Source organism: Taudactylus pleione, unplaced genomic scaffold, assembly GCF_031769625.1.
Source record: "Taudactylus pleione unplaced genomic scaffold, aTauple2 ptg000190l, whole genome shotgun sequence".
Lineage (NCBI taxonomy): Eukaryota > Metazoa > Chordata > Amphibia > Anura > Myobatrachidae > Taudactylus > Taudactylus pleione.
This window is the reverse complement of record NW_028284592.1, coordinates 6,702,405-6,727,638: the sequence shown is the minus strand read 5'-3', so window position 1 is coordinate 6,727,638 and position 25,234 is coordinate 6,702,405. Positions and strand designations below refer to the sequence as shown.

Sequence of the window (25,234 nt, the reverse complement as noted above, 5' to 3'; positions counted from 1 at the left end):
CACATATCTCATGTTTTCAGAATCTCCTCTACAAAATAGTTTTTTTGATGCACAATTTTATAAACACGATGCAACTATTATACTAAATCAATTCTAATAGTAAACCATATAATCATATACACCAGTGCCATTAATCTAATTATCACTTGTGTTCTGAACATACCGGTAAGTGCATGATTCTTAAATGTAAGAGAAGGAACCCCCATGATGATTATGTGGATAAATATTATCATAAACTGTTACATATTTGAGTTGAGGAAGTAGAGAAGATTAGCTGAAGTATGGAATGGAGTGCCAGAGACCTATATCTGTAACAACTACTATTGTATATGGTAGTGTAAGTGTTACTCTCCTACAGAAACGCAGTTTGGGAGCAGTCAGTATTTTCGTGTTACAACTGAATTTCAACATATGATGATAAATATAATGCACGATGTGATGTATAGACCATAACTATACATGCTTATGATCTTTTATTACAAATCCTTTATTCAAGTTCAAAATCATAAGCTAACATAGAGATATAAATACATCTTCTCCTCAGGCCTACATTCAGATTACATTTGTGGAGCCATACTTCGAGCCATATGAAATGAAATACAGAATGACATATTTTGAGAAGAACTACAACCTCCGCCGGTTCATGTACACCACCCCGTTCACACAGGATGGGCGTCCCCGTGGAGACCTAAGTGAGCAGTATAAGAGGAAGACTGTCCTGACAACACTGCATGCCTTTCCTTACATCAAGACTCGCATCAACGTCATCCAGAAAGAGGAGGTACCGTAGTAGACAAAGATCTTATCTCCAAGTCTGCGGTGGGGTGACAGAAGGGAACATGAAGATTTTAAAATCATAGGGCTACAGCACATTATATAAAACATATCTGTTGCATATACAGTACATACAAACAGCAGAGATATACAGTTAGAGTGGTAGGTATTGCCAAGCTTCTTTTCTGATCTAGTGAAATAAAACAGCACAGATCCTGACAATGTCAGCGTGATCCACTGTGTTTACACTGGCAGCCTGACACAGCAAGCAACAATGGCCTTATGTTGACTAACAGACATGGTGCCATGCTGAATGTGTTTCAAACAAAGGTGCTCTACAATAATGGTAACAGATGTATCACTTACTCAAACTGACAGCTTCTTTTTTACTTCCCTAGCATGAGGCGTCTGCACTGAATAGCAGAAGGATTAATAAAGACTACATATGCTGAATATATATGAGACAGGTCTAACAGAAGGGTCTCTTTACATGTTCATTATTAGGTCTAGTCAGTATAGTAATCGTTTCTATGACACATGCAGATAGATATATTGACCTTTGATATGATGAAGTAAACCGTGCACTTTTTTTTAATGAAAATGCAATATCTTAGTAATATTCAAGTGTGTTTCTTACTCTACTTATGTTCTAGACATTAGTATTCGCTTAACCATCTTGTTGTCTGTTGTTTTGTGCTTTGATACTCCGCGTAAACTGCTCTTTTCCAGACTAACACACTAGTATAGGGAAACATAATTGCATTAGTATACTTTATGCAGTATTTTTTATTTGTGTATTTTTTGAATATTTAAAGGTTTTATGTTTTTTTAGTTCATCCTGACTCCCATTGAAGTTGCCATAGAAGATATGCAGAAGAAAACACTTGAATTAGCTGTTGCTACCAGCCAGGAGCCACCAGATGCAAAGATGCTTCAGATGGTGCTGCAGGGCTCAGTGGGAGCCACTGTAAATCAGGTAACATTACTCTTACAGCTTATTAAATATACTGGGAATGCACCAAAGTAATGATTGTGCATTTGCTTGAATGGTGAATCGTACTGGTATCCCTTGGATACAGTCAGTATCCCGGCGGCCGCGATGCCGGCGCTGATATTACAGGCGCCGGAATCCAAACGCCTCTCACAATACAGATGCCGGCATCCTGACCACAGGGATGCCGAACGTAAGTAGCGGGGTGAGAGGAAGGGTTAGGTTTAGGGGTTAGGCACTAGGGGTGTTTAGGGGTAGATACTAGGGGGAGGGTTAGGTTTAGGGTGCAGGGAGGGGGAGATTCGGTTCAGGCACTAGGGGGGAGGTTAGGGTTAGGCACCAAAGAGGGAGGGGAGGGGGAGGGTTAGCATAACGAACAAGTGTCGGTGGGGAGGGGGAGGGTTAGCATAACGAACAACAAGTGTCGGTGGGGAGGGGGAGGGTTAGCATAACGAACAACAAGTGTTGGTGGGGAGGGAGAGGGTTTGCATAATGAACAACAAGTGTCGGTGGGGAGGGGGAGGGTTAGCATAATGAACAACAAGTGTCGGTGGGGAGGGGGAGTGTTAGCATAATGAACAACAAGTGTCGGTGGGGAAGGGGAAGGTTAGCATAACGAACAACAAGTGTCGGTATGCTAGCCCTGCCGGGATGCTGGTGTTGGGATTCTGACAGCCAGGATCTGACACTTCCGGCATCCCATCCCCAACCCTCCACAAACAGTAATACTTTTAAGAAAGGTAGACTGGCTATATTTGTTGCTGTCCAAACTAGGGGGCATGAGACAATCCCGGGCCTCCGCAGTTGTTGACTTTCCTGTGGGGAAGTGTATGCTGTTTTGTTGTAATACATTTCTGCAGGGGCGTATCTATAATGGGTGCAGGTTGTGTGGGGCACACGGGCCCCTGGGTCCAAGGGGGCCCCCACAGCACACCCTGCACCCATAGGTAATTATACTTACCTCTCTGCCGATTCCTGAAGTGCTGATCCTCAGTGCCGGAGCGGTGCGGTAGAGCAGCAAACACTCACTGGGAAAATGGCGGCAACCATTTTCCCAGTGATCTGCACATGCACTAAAAAGATGTCCCCGGGAAAGTAGGCATGGGCGCCATTTTCCTGGAGACCCGCGCATGCGCTGTAGATTGTGGCATGTCTCTGTGATATCTCCTGCGTTACCTTTATAATGATTGGCCCTGATATTTAATTTCTACAGAAGTAGGTAAAAATTTTAATTTTCACCCACTTTTATAGAAATTAAGGGATAACGAATAGACCCATTTGTCTCTCTGTGTCCCAGGCTTCAAAAAGAAGATTCTAAAGTCAAAATAAGCTTTAAAATGATGCAACCCTGCCTAGATTTTTTATGACTGTAGATATTTTGCTGGTCTGCAAAACATTGTTGGGCTAGTGCCGAACTGGAGCAGCATTTTTATTTTATGTTAATATCTGTTGTTATTTGATATCACTACAGTTTACAGGATCTGCTGTTACCTGCCTTGCTGCTGTACCAAAGCTTCTAACAATTGTGGACACCATATATACTGTAGTCCATAGAAATTAATGTAAAACACACTAACCTAACATAACATACATAAGCTATAAAAGGTTATCTAAATATCAAAGCAGGGTTTTACTTAGCAGATAAAAAAAAACACTTAAAAAAATCTTACATACTTCTAAGCATTTGTTAGCAGAAATATTGCTTCTTATAAAAATGTAATTTTAATTCTAACCTTTTATCATTGTCATGCATGTTGTTTACAACAGGGACCACTAGAGGTAGCTCAAGTGTTTCTGGCTGAAATACCGGCTGACCCTAAACTGTACAGACATCACAACAAGCTGAGACTTTGCTTCAAAGAATTCATTATGCGGTAAGAGTAATAGTAGAACTAGAATATAAATTGTTGTGTATAGTTGAATACCACTTTGTTCCTGAACAAATAATGCCGCCCATACTTTACTGAGGTTTATAAAGTACGTAGTGAGTTCTATGATTTTCTTGTTTTTTCCTTGTTCTACTACTATGTTCCAGCCGTATCAAAAATATATATATAAATGTCATAGCTGCAGAGCCGCCATCAGGGGTGTACAGGGGTTACTCTTGTAAATGGTGCCTGCTGTCAAAAGAAACCTGGCACTGAAGATCCCATCTGACACATCACTGACAGTTGTCTTTTTCACTCACCACTTGATGATCAATTGCGCCATTAGTTTAATATCCACAAAATATAATAGGTCGCACCAAAGAAATTGATATATAATACCTACACAACACAACCTTCTCTAATTATAATTTCAATAGATAATCTAAAAGCCGCAAAGTATTTCATGGATATGGAAGCAAGAAATTAGGAATTTAACATCTTTCTATTAAAATTATTGAACTTTATCTTGACTAAGAACTACTTCCTATTCAAAGAGAAATACTATTTGCAGGTATGGGGAACTGCAATGGGCAGTACTTGTGCTCTGATGTACGCGAATCTATATTTAGGCTGGTGGGAACAGGAAATGGTATTTGCAGAAGATAATTCCACATATACGGAAAAACTGGCATTATGGCTCAGATTTATAGACAATATTTTTATTGTCTGGGAAGGAGAAGAGGATCTGTTAAGGGAGTTTATTGACAGACTCAATGAGAACACTCAATTTAAAATTAACAGCGGAAATTGATCATACAAAGGTTAATTTTCTTGATCTTCAGATCAAAATAAATGACGAGGGAAATTTTGAGACAGATGTATATCGTATGAAGACGGCTACTAATAGCATTCTACACTACCAAAGTTCACATTATCCTGCTACGAAGAGAAGTGTTCCAAAAGGAGAATTCCTTAGAATGAAGAGGAACTGTTCAACAGATATAGCATTTCAAAAAAGAGTGGAGGAATTAAAAGAAAAATTAAAAGTAAGGGGTTACAGTAATAACATCATTAATAAAGCCTATAAAGATACCCAATTGAAGAACAGAGATACATTACTGTACCAGAAACCGAAAGTGGAGAAGGAACAACCAATCCGTTTTATAGGAACATACTGTAAGCAATGAAAAGATTTGAGGCATGTCCTCCAGAAATACTCTTATAGTCTTAAAACAGATGAAGATTTGGCTACCATCTTAGGTCCCCAAATTGATATAAGCTGGAGGAGATCAAAAAACTTGAAAGACATGACATATAGTCATTTTGGTTTTAAAAAGAAATAAAGAGAAGAAAACATCGGCTCCTATAAGTGTGGGCATTGTAAGGCCTGTGAGTTTATGGTAAAGAAAAGCCATTTTAAAGACAGATACGATAATAGCTGTATAATAAAAGATTTTATTAATTGTTCTACTTTTGGGGTCATATACTGTTTGACCTGCCCATGTAATAAGATATATGTGGGCATGACTAAAAGACAATTAAAGAAGAGAATAATGGAACATGTCTATAACATCAATAATGCACAGAAAGATGAGAGGAGAATGAAGACCCTCACAAGTGTGGCGAGACACTTTTTGAAATATCATTAAGGTAAAAGTAAAGGATTGCAGGTATTTGGAATGGAGAAAATTCAGCTGGGCCTAAGAGGGGGAGACATCACTTGTGAACTTCTTAAAAGGGAGGCTAGATTTATATATTATTTTTTTTTTAAATTGAGTACATTTTTATTGCTTTATAGAAATACATTAACAAATAACCAAACAAAATAAATAATAAAAAAATATATAATAAAAATAAAATAAAAAAAATAATAATAACATATATATATATATATATATATATATATATATATATATATATATACATATACATACACACACACATACATACATACACACATATACACATAAATACATAATCAAATAACAGTATCTGGAATATAAAACCTAGATCTACAAACTGCATCCCAGATCCATTGCTTATAAAAAATATAATATTAATGTGTATACCAAAACAATAAACATAGATATATATATATATATATATATACACACACACATATATACATACATACACACATACATATATATATATACATATATATATATATATATATATATATATATATACACATAAAACACATATAAAAAAAAAAAATAAATAAAAAAAAAAATACCACACTATACAAATATTGGAATATTGTCAAAAATAACACCTGAAAAATTGGCAAAATCAACTAGATCCCAATAAATTCTCAACTTATCACACAGCACATTACCACCAAAAAAGTAATAATCTACCTCATTATCCTAACAATAATATACCGGTCAATCATTAGGCAGTGCACGGGCATAACAGGATTTAAGCCAACTGCTCCAGATACGTTCATACTTCTTCTCAGCTTTGCGACAAATAAACACATGTTTTTCATGTTTAACAGTGGTACGGACCAAGGACAGCCAAGCATTATAATCTGGTTCTGTAGGAGCCATCCACGACCGAGCCACACATACCTTAGCTAGTGTACACATATTGACAATGTATTGTTTAAGATATCTGTCCACTACCTCATTGTCCATAGAGCCTAAACAGCACGTCAATGGCGTAGCTAAAGTGGGAGCAATACCTGTATTGGACAAAACTCTCAGAACCTTATTCCAAAAAGTGCTAACCACCGGACAATCCCATAGAAGGTTCCAGAAAGTACCGCTACTAATTTTACACTTAGGGCATATGTCAGATGCTCTCCCCCCAAACTTTAGCAAACGAACAGGAGTTAAATAGGTACGGTGTAGAATAAACAGTTGAATCTGTTGAAATCTTATAGAAGTCGTGGAAATACGAGGAGCTTCTAGAGCATTATCCCATTCCGTATCACTTATAAGGCCAATATCTCTCTCCCACTTTGATCTAAGATGTGGTAAACTATCCTTATGATAAGAAGACAATATATAGGAGTATAAGTAAGAAAGCTTTTTCCGGGGACCTAAAGATAAAAGGAATGACTTCAATGGGGATATTTGAATTAGAGGAGGGCCATCTGAAAATTGAGCCGAGAGAGCATGCCGTAATTGTCAATATCTATAGAAATTTGATTGAGGGAGATGATGAACTTCTTGGAGTTGTGCAAAAGATTTAAGAATTGAAGTGTCATATAAATGACCCAATGTAGTTACACCGTTAGAACCCCATGTCACCTCAAGCTGTAAAGAGGCCAGTTCAGGTAATATACAATAACTACATAGAGAAGTGTCTGGATCTAATCCCGTAAACTGTAGAATACTAGATACCAATTTCCATATCTTAATAGCTTGCATCAACAGGGGAGGGCCATTCCGTATAATTCTACCCGCAAGCAAGGCCTGCAATGGTGTACAGTTAGGGAAAATCTGAGAAACCAACAAAACGTGCAGGGCATTAGGGGAGTCATCTTGAAGCCATAACCGTATATGTGCCATCTGCGCCGCATAATAATAAAATTTGAAATTTGGAAGAGCCAAACCTCCCCCAGACCTAGTTCGGGTCAGAGCTGCCAGTTGAATACGTGGTCGACGATTCACCCAGACCAATGAAGAAAGAAGACTATTCAAACGCCTAAACAATGTATCTGTATTAAAAACAGGAGAATGCTGCAAAACGTACACAAATTTTGGCTGCACCACCATCTTTATTAAGTTAATTCTACCAGTAACGGTAAGAGGGAGCCGGCGCCAGGACTGAAGTTTGCCCTTTAAGTAGACAAACGGGCTCAACATTCAATACTATATAGTCCTTTGGGGAATTAGTTATCCAGATACCTAAATATTTAAATTTATTTACCCAACAGAGAGGGAGAGTGACAATGGGAACAGTCGGATACAACCCCCTAAGAGGAAGGATAGATGATTTGTCCCAGTTTATCTTAAGACCAGAAACAATTCCAAATTGTTCTATGACTTGAAGAACCACAGGCATAGCTGTTACATAGTCAGACAAAAAAAGTAATAAATCATCTGCATATAAGGAAACTTTGTCCATTCTATTACCCAATTGTAGACCTATAATATCAGGGTGAGAACGTATAATACAGGCTAACGGCTCAATAGCCAATGCAAACAGGGTTGGGGACAAGGGGCAACCCTGTCTTGTGCCCCGAGACAGGGGGAAGGAAGGGGAGATAAACCCATTCACTGACACCCTGGCAGTAGGGTTCGCATACATAAGCTTTACCCATTTCAAGAATACCGGCCCAAACCCAAAACATAACATGACCTCCCACAAAAAGGGCCACTCCACAGAGTCAAATGCTTTTGCAGCATCTAATGACACAATAACAGAGGACGATTCCTCGCCACGGGAGGCCTGTAAGTGAGTGTGCAGCCTTCTAATGTTCTCCGACGTCGACTTGCCTGGCATAAATCCTGATTGGTCTGGGTGAACAATCGAAGTGATAACAGTGTTTAGCCGAATAGAAAGAATCTTAGCCAAAATTTTGGCATCTGTGGGAATTAGAGAAATTGGCCTATAGGAATCAGGGTATCTAGAGTCCTTCCCGGGTTTAGGGAGCACAACAGTTATGGCTTCAGACATAGATGGAGAGAACAAATTCTCTTCATAGAGCCCATTAAACAGATCTAAAAGTCTTGGAACAAAGATACGAGCATGTTTTTTATATGGAATCCCATCAGATCCGGGTGCCTTGTTACCGGGAAAGGAACTAATCGCAGCATCTACCTCCTCCAGGGTCAACGGGGCATCTAAATACGCCCGAGCCTCGGATGACAATTTTGGAAGCCTAGCAGAAGCAACATATAATGACAAAGCATTCACGTCCTCAGTCAACTGTGTTTGATATAAGTTTTTATAAAATAAACTAAAAACCTCTGCAATATCTTGTGTAGATGTGACCATAGAACCCTCAGGCCCAATTAGTTCCGAGACAACAGCAGAAGGACGATCAGCTTGAACCAAGTGTGCCAAAAAACTACCAGTTCTGTCAGCCTGCATATAATATAAATGAGAACGGAATAACAGTCTACGGTTCATTCTATCTGTCAAATGATCAATCTACTCTGTCTGTGCAGTCAACCATTTTAAACTTGAAGATTCCAACCTGTCCCCCAAGTAATCCAACTCAAGATTTCTACAGGCCATCTCCAAAACACGTTCTTTTTCCCTATAAAATATTTTTAATTCTGCTACCCTTTTGATCAGAGACCCACGTAAATAGGCCTTGAAGGCGTCCCAAACATTAGCTACAGAGGCAGATCCCACATTGTCAGTGAAATAGCCATCCCACATAACTTCCAGCTCTGAACCTGCACCCATTTGAAGAAGCCAAGAGGGGTGTAGTTTCCATAAACGGAAACCTCTAGGACTACACATATTCAATTCTACTAGAAGTGGGGAGTGATCTGAGATTCCTCTGGCTTTATATTCAATGTTAGTTATATTAGGTACAATAGATGGGGACACCAGGACCAAATCCAATCTAGAGAAAGAGTGATGCGCGGAGGAAAAAGGAGAATTGTTGTACTCCAGGGTGTTTAACTCGCCACGCATCAACCCATCCCAAGTCAGTTACAAACTTAGCAAAGCCCTCACCACCTTTAGAAAGAGAACTTGAAGACTCACGCCACTTATCCATAGACTGGTCCATTATATTATTGAAGTCTCCCAAACAGAGCACTGGCGTATCTGGAGAACGGGCCACAAATTCAGCAGCTTTTTTTAAAACGTCATATGAAAAAGGAGGGGGGATGTACACTGCTAACAATAAAATGGGCTTAGAATACAGTACACAATCCAGAAACACATATCTGCCATAAGGGTCAGTTTGGACTGCAGTAAAAGAAAAAGGGACAGATTTATTAATAAGAATGGAGACACCCCTGGACGATGAAGTATGTGAGGAGTGATAAGCCCATCCCACCCATGGTCTTTTTAGAGCTAGTACCTTACTCCCAACCAAATGCGTCTCCATTAGACAAGAAATATCAGGGCCATATTGCTTAATCATTTTAAAGACCAAAGAGCGCTTTAAACGATCATTAACCCCCCGCACATTCCATGTTAAAAGTTTCACCATTGTAATACATTGAACTATAAAGCATAATTGAAGTTACCTTAAAAATAGTGTGGTAAAGAAAAAATATAAAAAAACATTTGTAAGAAAAAGACTGGACAACCCATCCAAAATCACCCCCCACCCTGTATACCCACCCGAACTTAGGCATACTTAAACACAAAACTAAACTAAGCTACACTAAAACCCACAGGATACAACTACTCAATCCTTATAGGTGTAAAAGGCACTGGAATAAAAATAACCACCAATGCAACGGAACTCTCCGGCCATATTTTGACCAAAATATCAACATAAACAACAAAAGAAAAAGAAAAACCCTACCAGAGAAAAAAAAAAGAAATATACCCAGTAAGGGGAGCGGGACATAGAACAATATCCAACCAATATCACAACATAAATACTATTATAGAAATATAAATATTGGAATATCAGAAAAAGGCCTATTTAATGTCGTTATGACACTAGCAATTTCTGGCCATAAACAAATATAATCAGCAAATGCAATCAGTACAGTCATTCCGGTGCCATTTGCCTGTTCCCAGGAGATCTCTGGTCAAGCCACGCCGCAGCCTTCCGTGGTGTAGAGAAAAATTTTGACTCTCCATCCGCTACCACTCGCAACTTAGATGGAAAAATCATAGCGTACTGAAGATTTAAATCCCGGAGACGACGCTTTATTGGAAGGAATTTAGCTCTGTCTTTTTGGACATCCATTGCGAAATCAGGAAACATAGAAATTTTCACACCGTTGCGTTCCAGTGGCCCTTTAACTCGAGCCAATCGAAGCACAGTATCACGGTCCTGGTAATGAAGAAATTTGGCTATAAATGTGCGCGGTGGAGCGCCAGGCGGCAGGGGACGGGTAGGGATCCGATGCGCTCTCTCCACAGCAAATTAGTTAGTAAATGAGTCTCTGCCATATGTATCCCCCAACCACTTCTCAAGGAATGTTTCAGGTGAAGACCCCTCCTCTCTTTCCGGGAGACCAACGAACCGCACGTTGTTGCGGCGCAGTCTGCCCTCCATATCGGAAATTTTATGCTGCATTGCGGACATTTGGGATGTCAGGGAGGCCACTTGAGCCCGTAGTGGGGTCTGGGAATCTTCCAGATTAGATAGACGTGTTTCTGCCTCCCCGACTCTTTCGCGGACCTGCTGGAGACCTCGATGAAGAGAAGATATATCGGATTGAACTTTCTCAATCTTATCTGCCAATTTAGTCTCGCAGGAGGTAACTGCTTCCAGCACTTGTTGCAGCATAACTTCTGATGATGAATCTGACCCAGATGCAGCAGGGGGAGGTGGGGTCACAGATTTGGATGTACCCTGGGGATCACAACACACTGGGGGCACAGGAGTGGAGGAACGGGCAAAGCGTTCCAGTTTTGCAGCAGCAGCAGCATGACCTGTTTTCCCCATAGTATTAATATAATGTAGGAGAATAATGTAGGAGACAAGTTATAATATAGAAATGCACAGGTAGTGACACAGCAGCAGCAACAGGCAGTGATCCCTCCAAACTTAAAATCACTCACAGGAAAAGAAGTGCTGCTGAGTCCCACAGTTGCAGAGCTGACAGTTCTCCACACAGAGCAGGGAGAAATAGTGATGTCTGGCAGAACTCCGGCAGTATCAGACTCAGAGATCACCTCCCTGACCCTGACTCTAAACACAAGCCAGGCAGGAGAAGCAGAGCAGAAGCTCCCAGCAAAGCCCCCTTGTCAGGCACAGACAGGCTGCGCAATACAGAAACCAACAGGAGAGGAGAGGCCTGGGTGCAGCTCTGGAATTACAGGATCTGTAGATAGGCAGGCCCAGGGAATGCAATGGAGGCCCTCAAGAGCCACTCTCCTCACTCCACACAGCTCCAACCAAGTCAGCAGGTTCCTGGCAAGGTATGTGAGAGACAGCAGGGTAGTGATGTTGATATAGGGGTCTCAGGAGGGGTAAGCAGGATTATCAGCCGGAGAGCTCAGAGTCCCTGTGTCCTACACTATTGCTGCCGTGGCCACGCCCCCTAGATTTATATTTTTAATGGATAGTGTGACACCCCAGGTCTTAATGAAAATATAAACTTTTCTATGGTCCTATAAAAAATATGAACTTTACCTACCTCTATGAAACATGTACTAATAGAAATTGGATCAAGAATGTGTTAATTGTAGTAGGGTTATTTTGCTCTAGAATAATTGTATACAATTAAAGTGATCCTACTGCAAATGATCATTATATTCTGTTTAAATTTAGTACTTGGTCATCTATTTTCCTATAATTAATTCTGGTATGCAGAAATCAATAATTGTGAGAGCAATACTTTTATGATTATTTCTATATGCCACACACTATGTTAACACTATTTATTAATTTAGGCTGAGTTTTATTATAACACAATTTTTAATTGCCTGTATTAGTTATGCACTTAGTTATAAGGAAGGATTCTCATTGTTTATTATAGCACTTTACTATTTGGTATTAATTTATAGTCAATATTTAAATTTTTATTATTACACATAAATATTGTATACCTTTAGATATTTTACATTGGTATTAATATATTTATTTAATTGAGATGTATCACTGTTAACAGTAATGTGTGCATTAACTTACAAAAAGTATATTTAATCGTTATTCACATATTGTAAGACACGGATTATTTATGACATTTGTAATTAATATTATATATAGGGATAATAATGGATATTTAATTTATCAGTCACAATTTATATAGTATTTATTTTACAATTTATGGGTTCATATTAGGCATATATATATATATATATATATATATATATATATATATTATATCTTTATTTTACACATTTAGATTAAGGATATGGATTAAACAATTAGAATGTGATTCATTTAATTACACAATATGGGTAATATAGGGTTAATATGGTTGTGTATAAAATATTATTGATATTAATAATAACTAACAATAATATGGATTATTTAAGAGTGCATTAATTAAACTACTCATTCGTAGGTTTATTATTAACTATATAATTATAATTTATTTTTATTATATAATATTTATTGTGTGTTATATAATTTATTATTGGGGTATATATGAGATATATACAATAGAAAGTGCCAGATATCATTATGTAAGATCCACGGTTTTTGTTTGACATTGTTTTCAACATTGAATGAGTTGAGACCAATCAGATTTGCCTCTTCTTCATATTCAAATGAGTGACAGTTACTGATTGGTGGATTGATGTATAAATAATCCGGGAAAGGTAGCAGCCTGCTTACCTATTGAAAAAGCTACAGCGAAATGCGCGTCAGCGTTAGGCTGTAGTATCAAATATTTGTGCCCAGTTAAATTGAGAAAGTACTGATATACTGTTACGTGTTCAAAGTTGTGAATGACTAAGCCGCTACTAACCTCCTGTGTTGATGGGGTCTGATCGCGGCACTAGTGCTGCACGCTGTGACTGCTAGCATTAAGGCAGAGATTAGCCAATAATAGCAGCGGCTAACAGTGGACCGTGGCTGCGGCCGTCTCTCTTGTACAGCTATTAGTGTACACTGTATTAAACTGTGTACAGTATTAATGCATTAGCCGGTAATAGCAGCAGCTAACAGCGGATCACGGCTACGGCCATTTCGTGTACAGTAACTAGTTTACACTGTATCAGATTGTGGACAGTATTTATGCATAGCAGGGCAGATGTAATTATAATATATGAGGAGACATATGGTAGTCTATGAATTAGTGATAGATACGTGAACTGATGATCAGTCTGGGAAATAAGGGAAGTTCAGGGACTATAATATACATTCATTTGAATCTTTACATTTAATCTGATTAAAAGGAACCATATGTTACAGAAAGCAGAACATCTTTCCTTCATTTATTTATATAACTTCTCGGTCAAATATCCTTATAGCTCTGTGCAGAGCAGTCATTTCAAAATTATAAACTAATGACTGAGCATAGAAATAAGGAATATCTGTCTTCCTGCAATTGAGCAGTTTTTGATACTAAATAATTTACTGTTTAGTTTCTCCTCTTATGACTCAGACAGCTCTGCCTGCTGCTGTAATTGATACAGTGAATAAATAGTTTCAATATTCACATACAGTTTCTCACTATACTGATGGGACACTAAGATTACTACAGCCTTTTATTTGAATCTTTCTTTACTTTACTGTCATTTTACTTCGCTGTTTTTATACGATTTGTTTGTTTAAATTTAAATTTATTTTGAATAAAAGTTATGTTTTCATATTTCAGTACCTAATAACACATTAGTGCATTCCATTATATGGACTACTTTTTCTTTTCTGTTGCGCCATTAGTTTGTTTCCAATCCTGAAGCCTTATTGGCCATAGGTCTCAATGCATTTTTTGATCTTGTTTGTAATATAGATACACTGTAATATGGAAGTTAATTCACCTGACATTGATGTGCTCAGCAGAATGACCAACCCTGGGGTTCTATTCATATGCTGCCACATGCAGATACTTTACTGATAGAGCCATACGCCCGCATACTGGATGCTATTCTCAGTCTTCTTTTTATGTGTGATGTCTGTATCCCATGTTAGTTTGTGGCATGGGAGAGGTTGGGAGCATAGACATTAGGGAGGCCCTGCATGTTTCATTATTACTGTGACCCACAATTTCTGCATGCAGCCCTGCATTATTGTGATATAAAGGTTCTGATAAGCTTGGAACTGTGACACAGAGAGAAGCAGTAGGGATAAGCAGGATAGTTCTGGGAGGTAAGGCTCTCCTAAAACATAGGAGAGATGATTACACATAAACCAAAGTCAGAGTGTTGATAATCAAATGAGAGTCAAGGGTGAAATGAAAGCAGATGGTTAGGTGTGTCAGGGGTTCAATGCCAGAGAATGCAGAATTTGGACAAACAACTGAAGGATACTGGAAGAAGAAAGACTAACAGACATGCATAGACATTGTACTGCAGAAACAGGACAATTTGATATGTCTGACACCTGAACCACTAGCAGAGAAAGAGGCTCAGACGCAGCATGTTGTTGTGCCTAAAGTAGCCTCTTTCTCTCTAGGAACAGCCCTCCAATAATCATACGCCCCGAGAACTATTCCCAGACCAAGAATGTGTGCAAGAACATAGACAAAGAAAGTGACAGAGGTAGAAGAATACCGCTAGCAGACACATAGATAGGTGCAGGAATAAACTAAAGAACTAGGACAGGAATGCAGTACTGCAGGAATACCACAAACAGGAAAATTACTGGAAGAGAAGGCCCAAAGGTCACAGACTGTGGACTAGAGTGCAAAAGCATAACAAAGCACTTGCTGATTGAGCCCAGAACCTCAATTACTTTGCAGCTATATGGAGTCCTATAACTTCCAGTTCCAGAGTGGCAGTGGTTCCAATGGCAGTACTGCCAGACAAGTTTCCCCCCGTATTTGCAGTTCTGTTGCCAAAAGAATCCACCCTCCTTCTCCATCAGTCAGTTTTCCAAGAATCTGATCCTGACTCCCATGTACCTGCTCTGCTTACACTGTCAGTCACTGCACTGTTTGTACAATGACTGCAGGAAGTACTCCAGGCAGTCACTGTGCTCCCTTTAGTAATCATTGTTGAAGGGCAGGTGGTTGCTGGTCAGACAGGAGGAGGTCAGGAATAGACTGTGTGCTGGATGGCGAAGGGAGAATCTCATCTATGCAGCCACTAGAAAGGAGCCTAGATTCTCATCTTGCAATCAATGTTTAAAGAGCAAGTGATTGTTACACACACAGAAAACTAGATCAGGATGTGTGCTGGAAGTGAGGTGAGCTCACAGCCCTTAAATCTCCCCTTATCTCAAGGAAGGAATATCCCTGACAGTGTAGCCTGCTTTTCCACTGAACTTGAATGAACTCTAATTAGCTTCTGGAGTTCACTAAATAAACACAACCACTGTTGTGATTGCCATTATTGTATTATTTGATAGTCAGAAAGAAAGCATGGATTGTACAATTGCATGTGGCTGGGCAGGGATGAATAATCTTCCTCCCACTCCCGCCTCCAAGATTTTGCCCGCACTGCTCCCCACCTCTGGAACTCTCTCCCACTCCGCATCAGACTCTCCACCTGTTTGCAATCCTTCAAACGGGCTCTCAAGACCCACTACTTCATCAAAGCCTTCCAGCTATCATTCTAACTCCTTGCTACATGCTCATTCGTCCCCATCTACCCCATCTGTGTCAACCCAGTTTGTCTTCCCCCACCTTTTTAGAATGTAAGCTCTCACGAGCAGGGCCATCTACCCTCTTGTGCTTCTCCTTACTATAGTGTCATTTACTTCTTACTCACCACTAGGCCACCTAACACTTGGTTGCTTATGCTCTGTTGCTTATCTGGGTGATATGGTCGCTAATGTAGCAATGTATATTATCCATGTCCTGTATTGTATTGTTCTGTAAGTCACTTGTATACAATTTGTTTTTGTACTTTGTAAGGCGCTGCGGAACACTTGTGGCGCCATATAAATAAATGCTAATAATAATAATAATAATAATCTGTTTGAATAACAGATATTTAAAAAATGTTCTCTGTTGTTTCTTCTTCCTCTATGGGTCCACAGGCTTTACGCTGGGTATATTTTGGTGAGAAGGAGTCTAGGCACCAAATAGTTAAAACTTCTTACCCATCAGCCCCTGCTCCCTCACCCCTATGATCGGCCCCCAGCCACAGGCAACTCCGTTTTTAGTTTAGTGCCAATCTGGAGGCACCATTTTGTGGAGGCTGCTGTGTTAAGTGGCCGCTGTAACTTTTATTTTATCTCAGGGCCCGTGCTTCTATCAGGTTCTGGCCGTCTCTCTTTAACAGGGTCGTTCTTGAGACATGCATCCTGAGAGCTAAGAGGTTCTCCAGGTCGGTCATTAATACTGAGCTCAATGCCCAGAAACCCTCTGAGGCTAGGTTTTACCATCGGGTTTAGAGGACTTACTTTGTCTAGTGTTTGGCTGGCAGCTGTCATCCCAAGTCGTTCGGACTCTCGAGTCCCATCTTTCCTGCAGACAGGGGTGGACTTGGGCCTCCACCTTCTCTGAAGATGCAGGTCTCAACCCTTTCTATGCTATTCCAGGGACAGTTTGCACTGTTGCCTGATGTTCGGACTTTCCTACGGGGTGTCCTCCAGGTACAGCCTCCATTTCTTCAGCTGTGGTTCCATGGAATTTGTCTGTGAGCTTTCTTAGAGCTCTTCAGTCTTCGCCTTTTGAGCCTCTGGACAGTGGATATTCGTTAACTTACCTGGAAAACTGTCTTCTTCTTGCCAGGGCTTCTACCTGGGGGGTGTCGGTTTTGAGCGCATTATTCATTCGCTCTCCATATTGTTTTTTTCTCCAGGACAGAGCTGTTCTTCGAACACCTACCTTCCTAAAGTTGTTTCCAGGTTCCACATCAGTCAAGAGATCGTGGTCCCTTCTATCCATGTTCCAGATTTTTACATCGGAGGATGCCTTCCTGGAGGTCGTACGGGCCCCCCGGACTAGAGATTTTCGTAGGACAGATGCTCCCTTTGTCCTGTATGTCTTTCACAAACTGGGATGGCCGGCTTTGGAATGATGGCTCAGTTGGACTGTCCACCAGGCTTTTGCTTCTGCTCCCGACCGTTGTGACGGCTCGTTCTACCCAGTTGGTGGGAGCTTCTTGGGCAGTTCGATGTGGCACCTCTGTAAAGCAGGTTTGTAAAGCCCCCAAGTGGTCCTCTGCCCATACGTTTGTGAAGTTCTATTTCTTTGATACCTTCGCCTCCCTGTTGTGTTTGGGTGAAGAGTTCTCAGCGCAGCTCAGGAGCGTCCCCTCTCTTAGGAGATTAGCTTTGAGATGTCCCAGTGTAAAGCCTGTGTCCCCTATGGAGGAAGTAGAAAAGAGATTTATGCGCTTACCTGTTAAATCCTTTTCTTCAATTCCATAGGGGACACAGGGAGCCCACCCTGATGCACCTGGCTTGCTGGGCTTTTCTCTGTTTCAGGTTCCCCTGGCCGCATCTGCTGTGTGTTTGGACCTGTATGTGAGCCGGTCTTCCTTATCCTCCTTCTTGCTCCTTGCTTTAGGCTGGCTAACCTAACTGAGTTGCCTGTGGAGGGAGCAGGGGCTGATGGGTAAGAAGTTTTAAATATTTTTTGCCCAGACTCCTCCTCACAATCCTATACCCAGCGTAAAGCCTGTGTCCCCTATGGATGTGAAGAAAACATTTTAACAGGTAAGCACATAAATCTCCACTGTGGTGCGGGACACACAGGACACCTTGCCTCCCATGAGGGAAAGGACGGACGGGATACGGCATGCTCTCAGAGGAGGTGGGGCACACACAGGCACATGTCACCCTCAGCCTCAGTCCTGATGCTTCCCTGCCACTATACATCCTCGCTTAACGACCGATTTAATTACTATTATTACTATTATTATCAATTATTTATATGCGCCACCATGTGCCCGTAGTACTTTAAAGGAAGAATCACAATAGTAAAAACAAGAAATACAGTATAAAAAGTTTTAAACAGATTGAAAGGGGCAAAAACCAAACAGTGAGAAAATGATACAACAAAATGAGAGACCGTTATTAACAGATTATTACCCTGATTTAGATGGGCCTGCAGTCGTTGCAGCGGCTGCATCTCTTTGCTAGTCTCAGCCTTCCCCTTGTGTACTAGCATTCGCTGGTATGTACAAGCTCTGAGATGCACCCTTTCAGTGCCTGTGCATGCTGCAACATCGTCGGTGGTTCTGGGAAATCCCCCATCAGCGTACCATCAACACTTGCACCAGCCCTGTGGCAGATCCAGTGTCTCCGTATGAACATGGCCTCTGTGGCTGCAGCTCTGCTTATGAGAAAGCAGCAGCTTTCCCTGACACACCTGCAACACCCATGGCTTTCCCTCACCAGTTCTGATACCAGCGGTCCTGTATGCAACAGTGTATTTGTGCATACACTCTGTAACGCATGCTCCGTAGGGTTTTTCAGAAAATTTTGCACATGTGCAGTAGCAAGTCATCGCTCAGCTTCGTGAACATGGCATTGCATGCACTTAGCGTGCACCTCTGAATCAGACCCTGCATCTTTATCTTGTCCTATGTACAGTATCATCATCATGGTTTATTTATAAGGTGCCATACAGCCCTGGCCAGTCACACATCCTCCTGCTCTGCAGAACACAGGGAGGTCAGTCCGTGTGCTCAAGTGAGTGCCGGATGAGGAAAGTGTGCTATCCCACCTCTCTGTATGGGCTCCAGAGGCAAAGTTATGTGGGGGAATTCTGATAAACATATATGGTTTATAGGGGGACCTGGAGGGGTCTGGTACCATATAAGTGGCATCTGTAGGGGTCTGTTGGCATATCAGCTTGAGGGGTCTGTCTGGATAGAAAGGGCATGCATAGGAGTCTGATGGCATATAAGGGGTAGGTGTAGTAGTATAATGGCATATAAGTAGCATGTTGAGGGGTCTGATGGCATATAGATGTAGAACTGGTACACCAAGCTTAATTAGATAACATCGGGCACATTGATAGCCAAAGGTTGCTTACCTCTAGACTAGAGGGAAAGGGCAATAGGTGCTACTGGGACAGGAGTAGGCATGGGGCTAAAGCAGGCAGAACATGCAGAGGCAGTAGTATCAGGTGGGGGATGGATAGGCTATAGTAGTGAGGTGGGTAGCAAACCATTTTTTTATTTAGTGAATGCAGCAAGTTGTGTACGTTTTATTGTCACGTTTCTATTGAATGAGGTATAAAATGTAATGTGAGTTTAGTCTTATCTGATTTCTTTCTATGGAATTCTGGGTGTGTCTCCCTATTTGCTCTCCAGGTGTGAACGTAGCCTACACTGCACTGGAAGAATGGCTTAAATGGGTGCTTCCACTTATAGAACATAATACTGCAAACATTCTTGAAAAATGTAACCAAAAAAACAGGGCATTCATAACATGAGACGTGTTATAATCCACAGCAAATAATCTTATTTCATCTGTCTGGTTATACTGATTCGTTGCTAATAGTTACAGCACATTATTTCTTTCTGTTCCATGAATATTGTGCAGAGCTGGTCAGGGTATGTAATAGTGGCATTCACATCTGTAATAGTAGTAGTGCGTGGTTTCTAATAATACTTATTGCAACTTACAGCCTACAGGCAATGTTCTCTTGCTGTCTTCATTATCCGGTAGATAATCTTGCATGTGACATGTGTAGATGTACCTTCTCTGCAGCAGAGCATTGCTGGGTATTACTTTACAGTGGTCTGAGATTTGTAATGTCATTTCATTTTGCATTAGTTAAGCCAGAAATATACTTACATATTGTATATACTGTAAACTAAATATTGTTTTAAGCCACATAAGTGTCACAATTAGTCCATGCAGTGTCCTTCAAAAGGGTTACTAAAGTATCACAGAAATGTTTACAACTGAAAGTTGCTTGATTACATAAAGCAACATACATTTACAGGAATAGTAAACCTAAAATATGAGCATAGTTGAAGCCACATACTAATGGAGTCACTGAAAAGCATTTTTTTCCATGATTCCCAGCCTGGAGACGACCTTTTCATACACATATCACGTTACAATTATTTCGCTTTGCAGGTGTGGGGAGGCAGTAGAGAAAAACAAAAGACTTATTACTTCTGATCAAAAGGAATATCAGCAAGAACTGAAGAAAAACTACAACAGATTGAAAGAGAATCTCAGGCCCATGATTGAGCGCAAGATTCCTGAGCTGTACAAAACTGTGGTAAAGACCCGCAATGATGCAAGGTGCGTGTTACAGGGTTGTTGTACTCATGATGCGGTGAGACATTATATAACTTTGGTTGCAGTGTTGCCAGTTACAGCTGTGCGCTCTGGAAGTTATAAATGTGTTAATAACTAAACAAGTTAGGAAATAAAAATAAACCATAATGCATGGTTATACTGATCAGTGAATTCTGGGTGCAGCTCTTCAGGTGGAAGACATTATTTCATTTATGGAGCACACAGCTTAGGGGCCCATAGACCATCGACGGATTGCCGCGATGTTGCGATCCCCAGATGCCGGGTTGGCGGATCCGTGAAATCCAACATGTTGGATTTCACAGATTTGTCAATCGCGATCAAAATATGATAGTGATTTGCAAATCTGTGAAATTTAACATGTATGATTTCACCGATCCTCCAACGGATTACGGAACATTGATGGCCGACAGTCGGCATTTCCAATTGGCGGATCAGTGTTTCCGGTCCGATCGCAGAATCCGTCCATAGATGTATGAGAGATTGTTTTTGCAGTGCTGAAGTGATCACCATTAGTAGTCAGTAACTTAATCGGGAGCCTATATTTTGTAATGTTATATCTAAGTTATGAGCATGTTCATTAATTCTAGCTACAGTGTATATTCTAAATTATTTATGAAATGACACATCTCATGATAAGAGGTACATATTTGGCACCTGGATCGTAGAACAAGCTGCACATTCTTATCTCCCCACTGAACATACTTTACATTTCTTTCTGGTAAGGGCTTTACTTCTTGATAAAAGCTGAATATAAATCACCTTATGTCTAAGAAGTATTCCTCCATGAGGCTCTGTGTGTGTCCTGTAACACTTGTGTGACTGCAGGTTCTTCCGTCCATTACCAATGTCATTGCCAGTATGTCACAGTCTGTTTGTTCAGAGGAAAGCTTGTTGATGCTTTCAGCTGGTTTATGACTAACAACTGGTTTAGCGACAATAGAGCTATTATTTCTGTAGATTGTAAACAGAATGAGGATTCTCAGAATTGTGGGTTGGACCCTTCCTTCACTTTACAGATGGCTGGAGCTAGGTGAAAGCATTCCAGGCATGCAGGGAATTACAAGCAAGTTTGTTCTGTGTTCTGTTCCTGCCATGGAGAGTGATGTCTGATTAACAAAGAAGGTGTTTGTAGTCCAAATATCATGCGCCCTGATGAATGGTAACTTTTAGAATTAAAGTTGCTAGGTCATCTACTGCTAATTTTCCACATGTAGCTGCAGTTTTATAAGGCATGAATGCGTATTCATACTTTGTCGGGTCCTAGCAAGTTATAAAAGCAAATGTTTTATTCTTGCTATACTGTAAGTCACAGCACATTTGGACAATTATAAAGTTACTAAATCCATGCTTTTGTGATAAGTATATGGATGTATTTTGACCATTGGAACCTGTTTTAATATATGTCTGGCTTATGTATATCACTCTTCTAACTTTTATAATTTGTTTATTCCGCCAGGGGAATCTTCCATAGATCCAGCTTCAGGAAATATGACTCCCAGATTTCTCAGAGCAGTTGATGAATCCAGCTAAACACAGAGCAACATGAGCAATGCCAATAGGTGTATTTGGAATATATAAATGCTGAAAGTTTTTTGCCTAGTTTTAACTGCTGTGGCTGCCAGTTGGGTACACATTAGCAGATATTTCGCCTGATCCGATGGATCAGGCCGACATATCGCCAAAATCGGCTGTGTACCCACTATGTCGGGCCATACGCGCTCCCTTTGGTCATCAGTCACATCATCATGTTGGCCCTATATGCAGCTCAATCTTGCAATGCAACTGACGACCCCATGCCGCGGGATGCGGCTGGGTCCATTATATCGGGCGGTCGGGCACCGGATCATCTAATGTGTACCGGCCGCCCAATATGTTGGCATTCGTCCAGCGCATTGCTGGGTACACACATAGTTTAGTGTGTACCCAGCTGAAGGCAGCCACAGGGTGGAAGTGGGGTGAGTAGGAGCACCAATCACAAGTCAATTAAGAGATTGCAGGTTGTGATTGGTCCCCCAGCTCACACACTCTGCTATAATTTATAACTGGTTATAAAAATTAGTTTTGTATTACAGGACTGACAGAGTCCTGGGAAGACACCTGCATGTTGCAGCTACTGGGTAAGGGTAGAAACCACTTTAATAAAATATTACCTAGGCAGTAGCGCAGTTTAAACTTTTTAATTTTTTATTTTTTTTTAAATGAAGAGCGAAAACAATGTTGTAACAAAATGTCAGTGTTTTAAGCAGTGTCGGACTGGGGCATATATAGCCCACCAGGGGAATGCAGTGATAGGGGCCCATGCTTGAGGAGTGTGGTCAGCCACCACAGTACTGTAGCTTGACAAACCATTAGGCAAATCCTGGTGTGGTTTCTATAGAAGCAATGCGATGTTTATCAGTGGTCCTGCTCCACCAGGTAACTGGACCTCTAATAGAGTAACAATGTACAATTCAGTGCACAGTCTGGAACATGACACCTAGAGGAGGGGGTGGGTTCCTCAGGCGGTGGAGTCCAACAGGGATTTCCCCTGTGGACCAGTCCAACCCTGGTTTTAAGTGCTTTATTTGTTTTGTCAATTGTACATAATAATAGGCTTATATCTATACATGTTTAAGGCAAACACAGGTACAACTATAGCTGTACATACAAATGCAGTATTTGGATTTAGGCTAATTTACACAATAATATTTTCTCATGATGCCTAATGTGTCCATACTTACAATATTATGGCCAGTACTTGAAAGTATTGCTATGTGTAATGGGCAAATTGCAGTATCATATGTAAGTGATCTCTTTTCTGCACATCCTCAAATTGGTCATATTATGATCATGTGTATAATACATTTTGTTCAATGAAAAGATAGTTTGTAAAAATGTATTTTGATTAAAATTAGTGTGGGTGTAATTAGTCATTAAAGCAGCAATGTTGTATCTAGAGTGCTAGCGTGGGACCTTAAAGGGTAACTGATCAGTTTGCTTTACATGGAAACAAGCATATTTTATTACAATATAACTTTTTTCTTGAACAACTTCTTCCACATTTATTTACAGTGTTTGTACAGCTTAGTATACGTAAGTGAAATAAACATATCAGGGCTACCAATCAAGGTAGAAATGGTACTTTATGTCTGCAAGGTAGACAGCAGAGGTGTAAATATAATTGTCTATGCCTTGAAATTGTGCATTTTGGATAAAAGTGCTGATGGAAAAGCAAACGTTCTCTGTGCAGGGGAAACAGTAGTAAGAAGAGCTACTGTACATTTTTATTTAAGTCCTATTTCTTTTCATATTAGACATGGATGTATTCATTGAGATAAACGGTACCAAACATTGAATTGCTGTTCTATTTAAAAAGTTGGAAAAGTATTTTTATTGTATATATTAGAATGTCTTATAAAATGAGTTACTTGTTTGTGTTTTCACATTGCTAAAATTGCTGTACCTGTGAATGTATACAATTTTCTTAGAACCTTATGTAAACAGGGATTTTAACTTAACAAAGTAAACGCATGTGAATGATGATAGAACTGTATACATTTTACATTCATAGAGCCTGATTCACTATGAATCGCTATTGCGATCGCAGCTGCGATTACACACGGAGGTCTGCAGTGAAAATATGCTATTGAATGCAATCGCAAAGCTAGCATAGAGACGGCCACTACCACTATCTCACATCCGTAATACCTTGCAGTCCTGTGTATACATCGGGAACATCTAGTAACATCGGCCCGTCATGCACATGTTCAGCAGGTCTGACCTGCCACAGAAACTGCAAGTCTTGTTGCACATTGTGAGAACTCAAGCTGTGTATGCTGTCTCACTGGCTAATTTACAGTATGCATGCCCATGCAACGGCATTCCAACGGACAGACACGCCTGCGTTTCTCCACTCCCCCATTACCACCCCCAAATGCTCACAGCCTGTCACTCACTCTGCGATGGCTTTTATTCTGCTTGAGTGATCGTAAATGCTAACTCCCACATGTGCACTGTGCTGCATAGGCATGCACAGTACGCACCATCAATCTGCATACGCTGTTGCGATCCATGCTGAATCAGGCCTATAGTTTAGTAATAGTTTTCTTATGTAGAGTAGATCTCAGAACTACGTATCTGTCGGTGCACAATCTTTCATTGGTAACACATAAAGCACAGCCCTTTGTTCTGTGTACACTGTCCAGCATTTTGAATCTGTTTTTTTTATTTACCTAATAAAAGTTTGTATATTTTTGTAGATCTTCAAAATAAATTTCTGAACTGCAGTTGTAGTGCTGTATGAATATTGTTTGCTTAAATGTTGTGATTTACTTTAAGAAAATAAAACACACATTATTATTATTATACTTTATTTATAGGGCACCACAAGTGATCCACAGCACCTCACATAGGGCAAACAATCAGACAGCACAAGGTGAAACAGTACAGTAACCAGTACGAACATATAATAAAAAAAACATTAATTCTCAATCCACAATACAGTTACGGAGGCAATGGATGCAAAGGTGCTATTCAGCATAGACTGAAACCTGTACCCATAAGCGTGGGTGCAACTAACAGGTTAGAGCCGCAGAAAGAGGTACAAACGGGATGAAGGAGCGGAGCATAGGGTCAGATAGCCCAAGGAGGAGGTTTAGAGTGGAGTAGGGAGGAGAACCCTGCTCTTGGAGCCTACAATCTAAGGGAAAGGGGCAATAAGCAAAACAAAATACT

General features: G+C 40.4%; 1 protein-coding gene and 1 long non-coding RNA gene across 2 annotated transcripts in view; one reads left to right on the top strand and one right to left on the bottom strand.

Moving 5' to 3' along the window:
* Positions 1-24,786, top strand: part of DOCK8 (dedicator of cytokinesis 8) — a 185,015-nt gene extending 160,229 nt beyond the window's left edge. The window contains exons 44-48 of the mRNA XM_088476605.1: positions 545-781; positions 1,607-1,750; positions 3,533-3,639; positions 20,333-20,503; positions 21,978-24,786. Of these exons, the coding sequence (XP_088332731.1) occupies positions 545-781; positions 1,607-1,750; positions 3,533-3,639; positions 20,333-20,503; positions 21,978-22,038 (720 nt within the window). The 3' untranslated portion in view covers positions 22,039-24,786. The remainder of the gene's footprint in view (positions 1-544; positions 782-1,606; positions 1,751-3,532; positions 3,640-20,332; positions 20,504-21,977) is intronic.
* On the bottom strand, positions 470-21,490 carry LOC148519364 (uncharacterized). The gene is made up of 2 exons (XR_015878945.1): positions 21,281-21,490; positions 470-814 (listed from the first exon to the last, which is right to left on the bottom strand). It is a non-coding gene; the product is annotated as an uncharacterized LOC148519364 (long non-coding RNA).
* Positions 24,787-25,234: the final 448 nt, after the last annotated feature.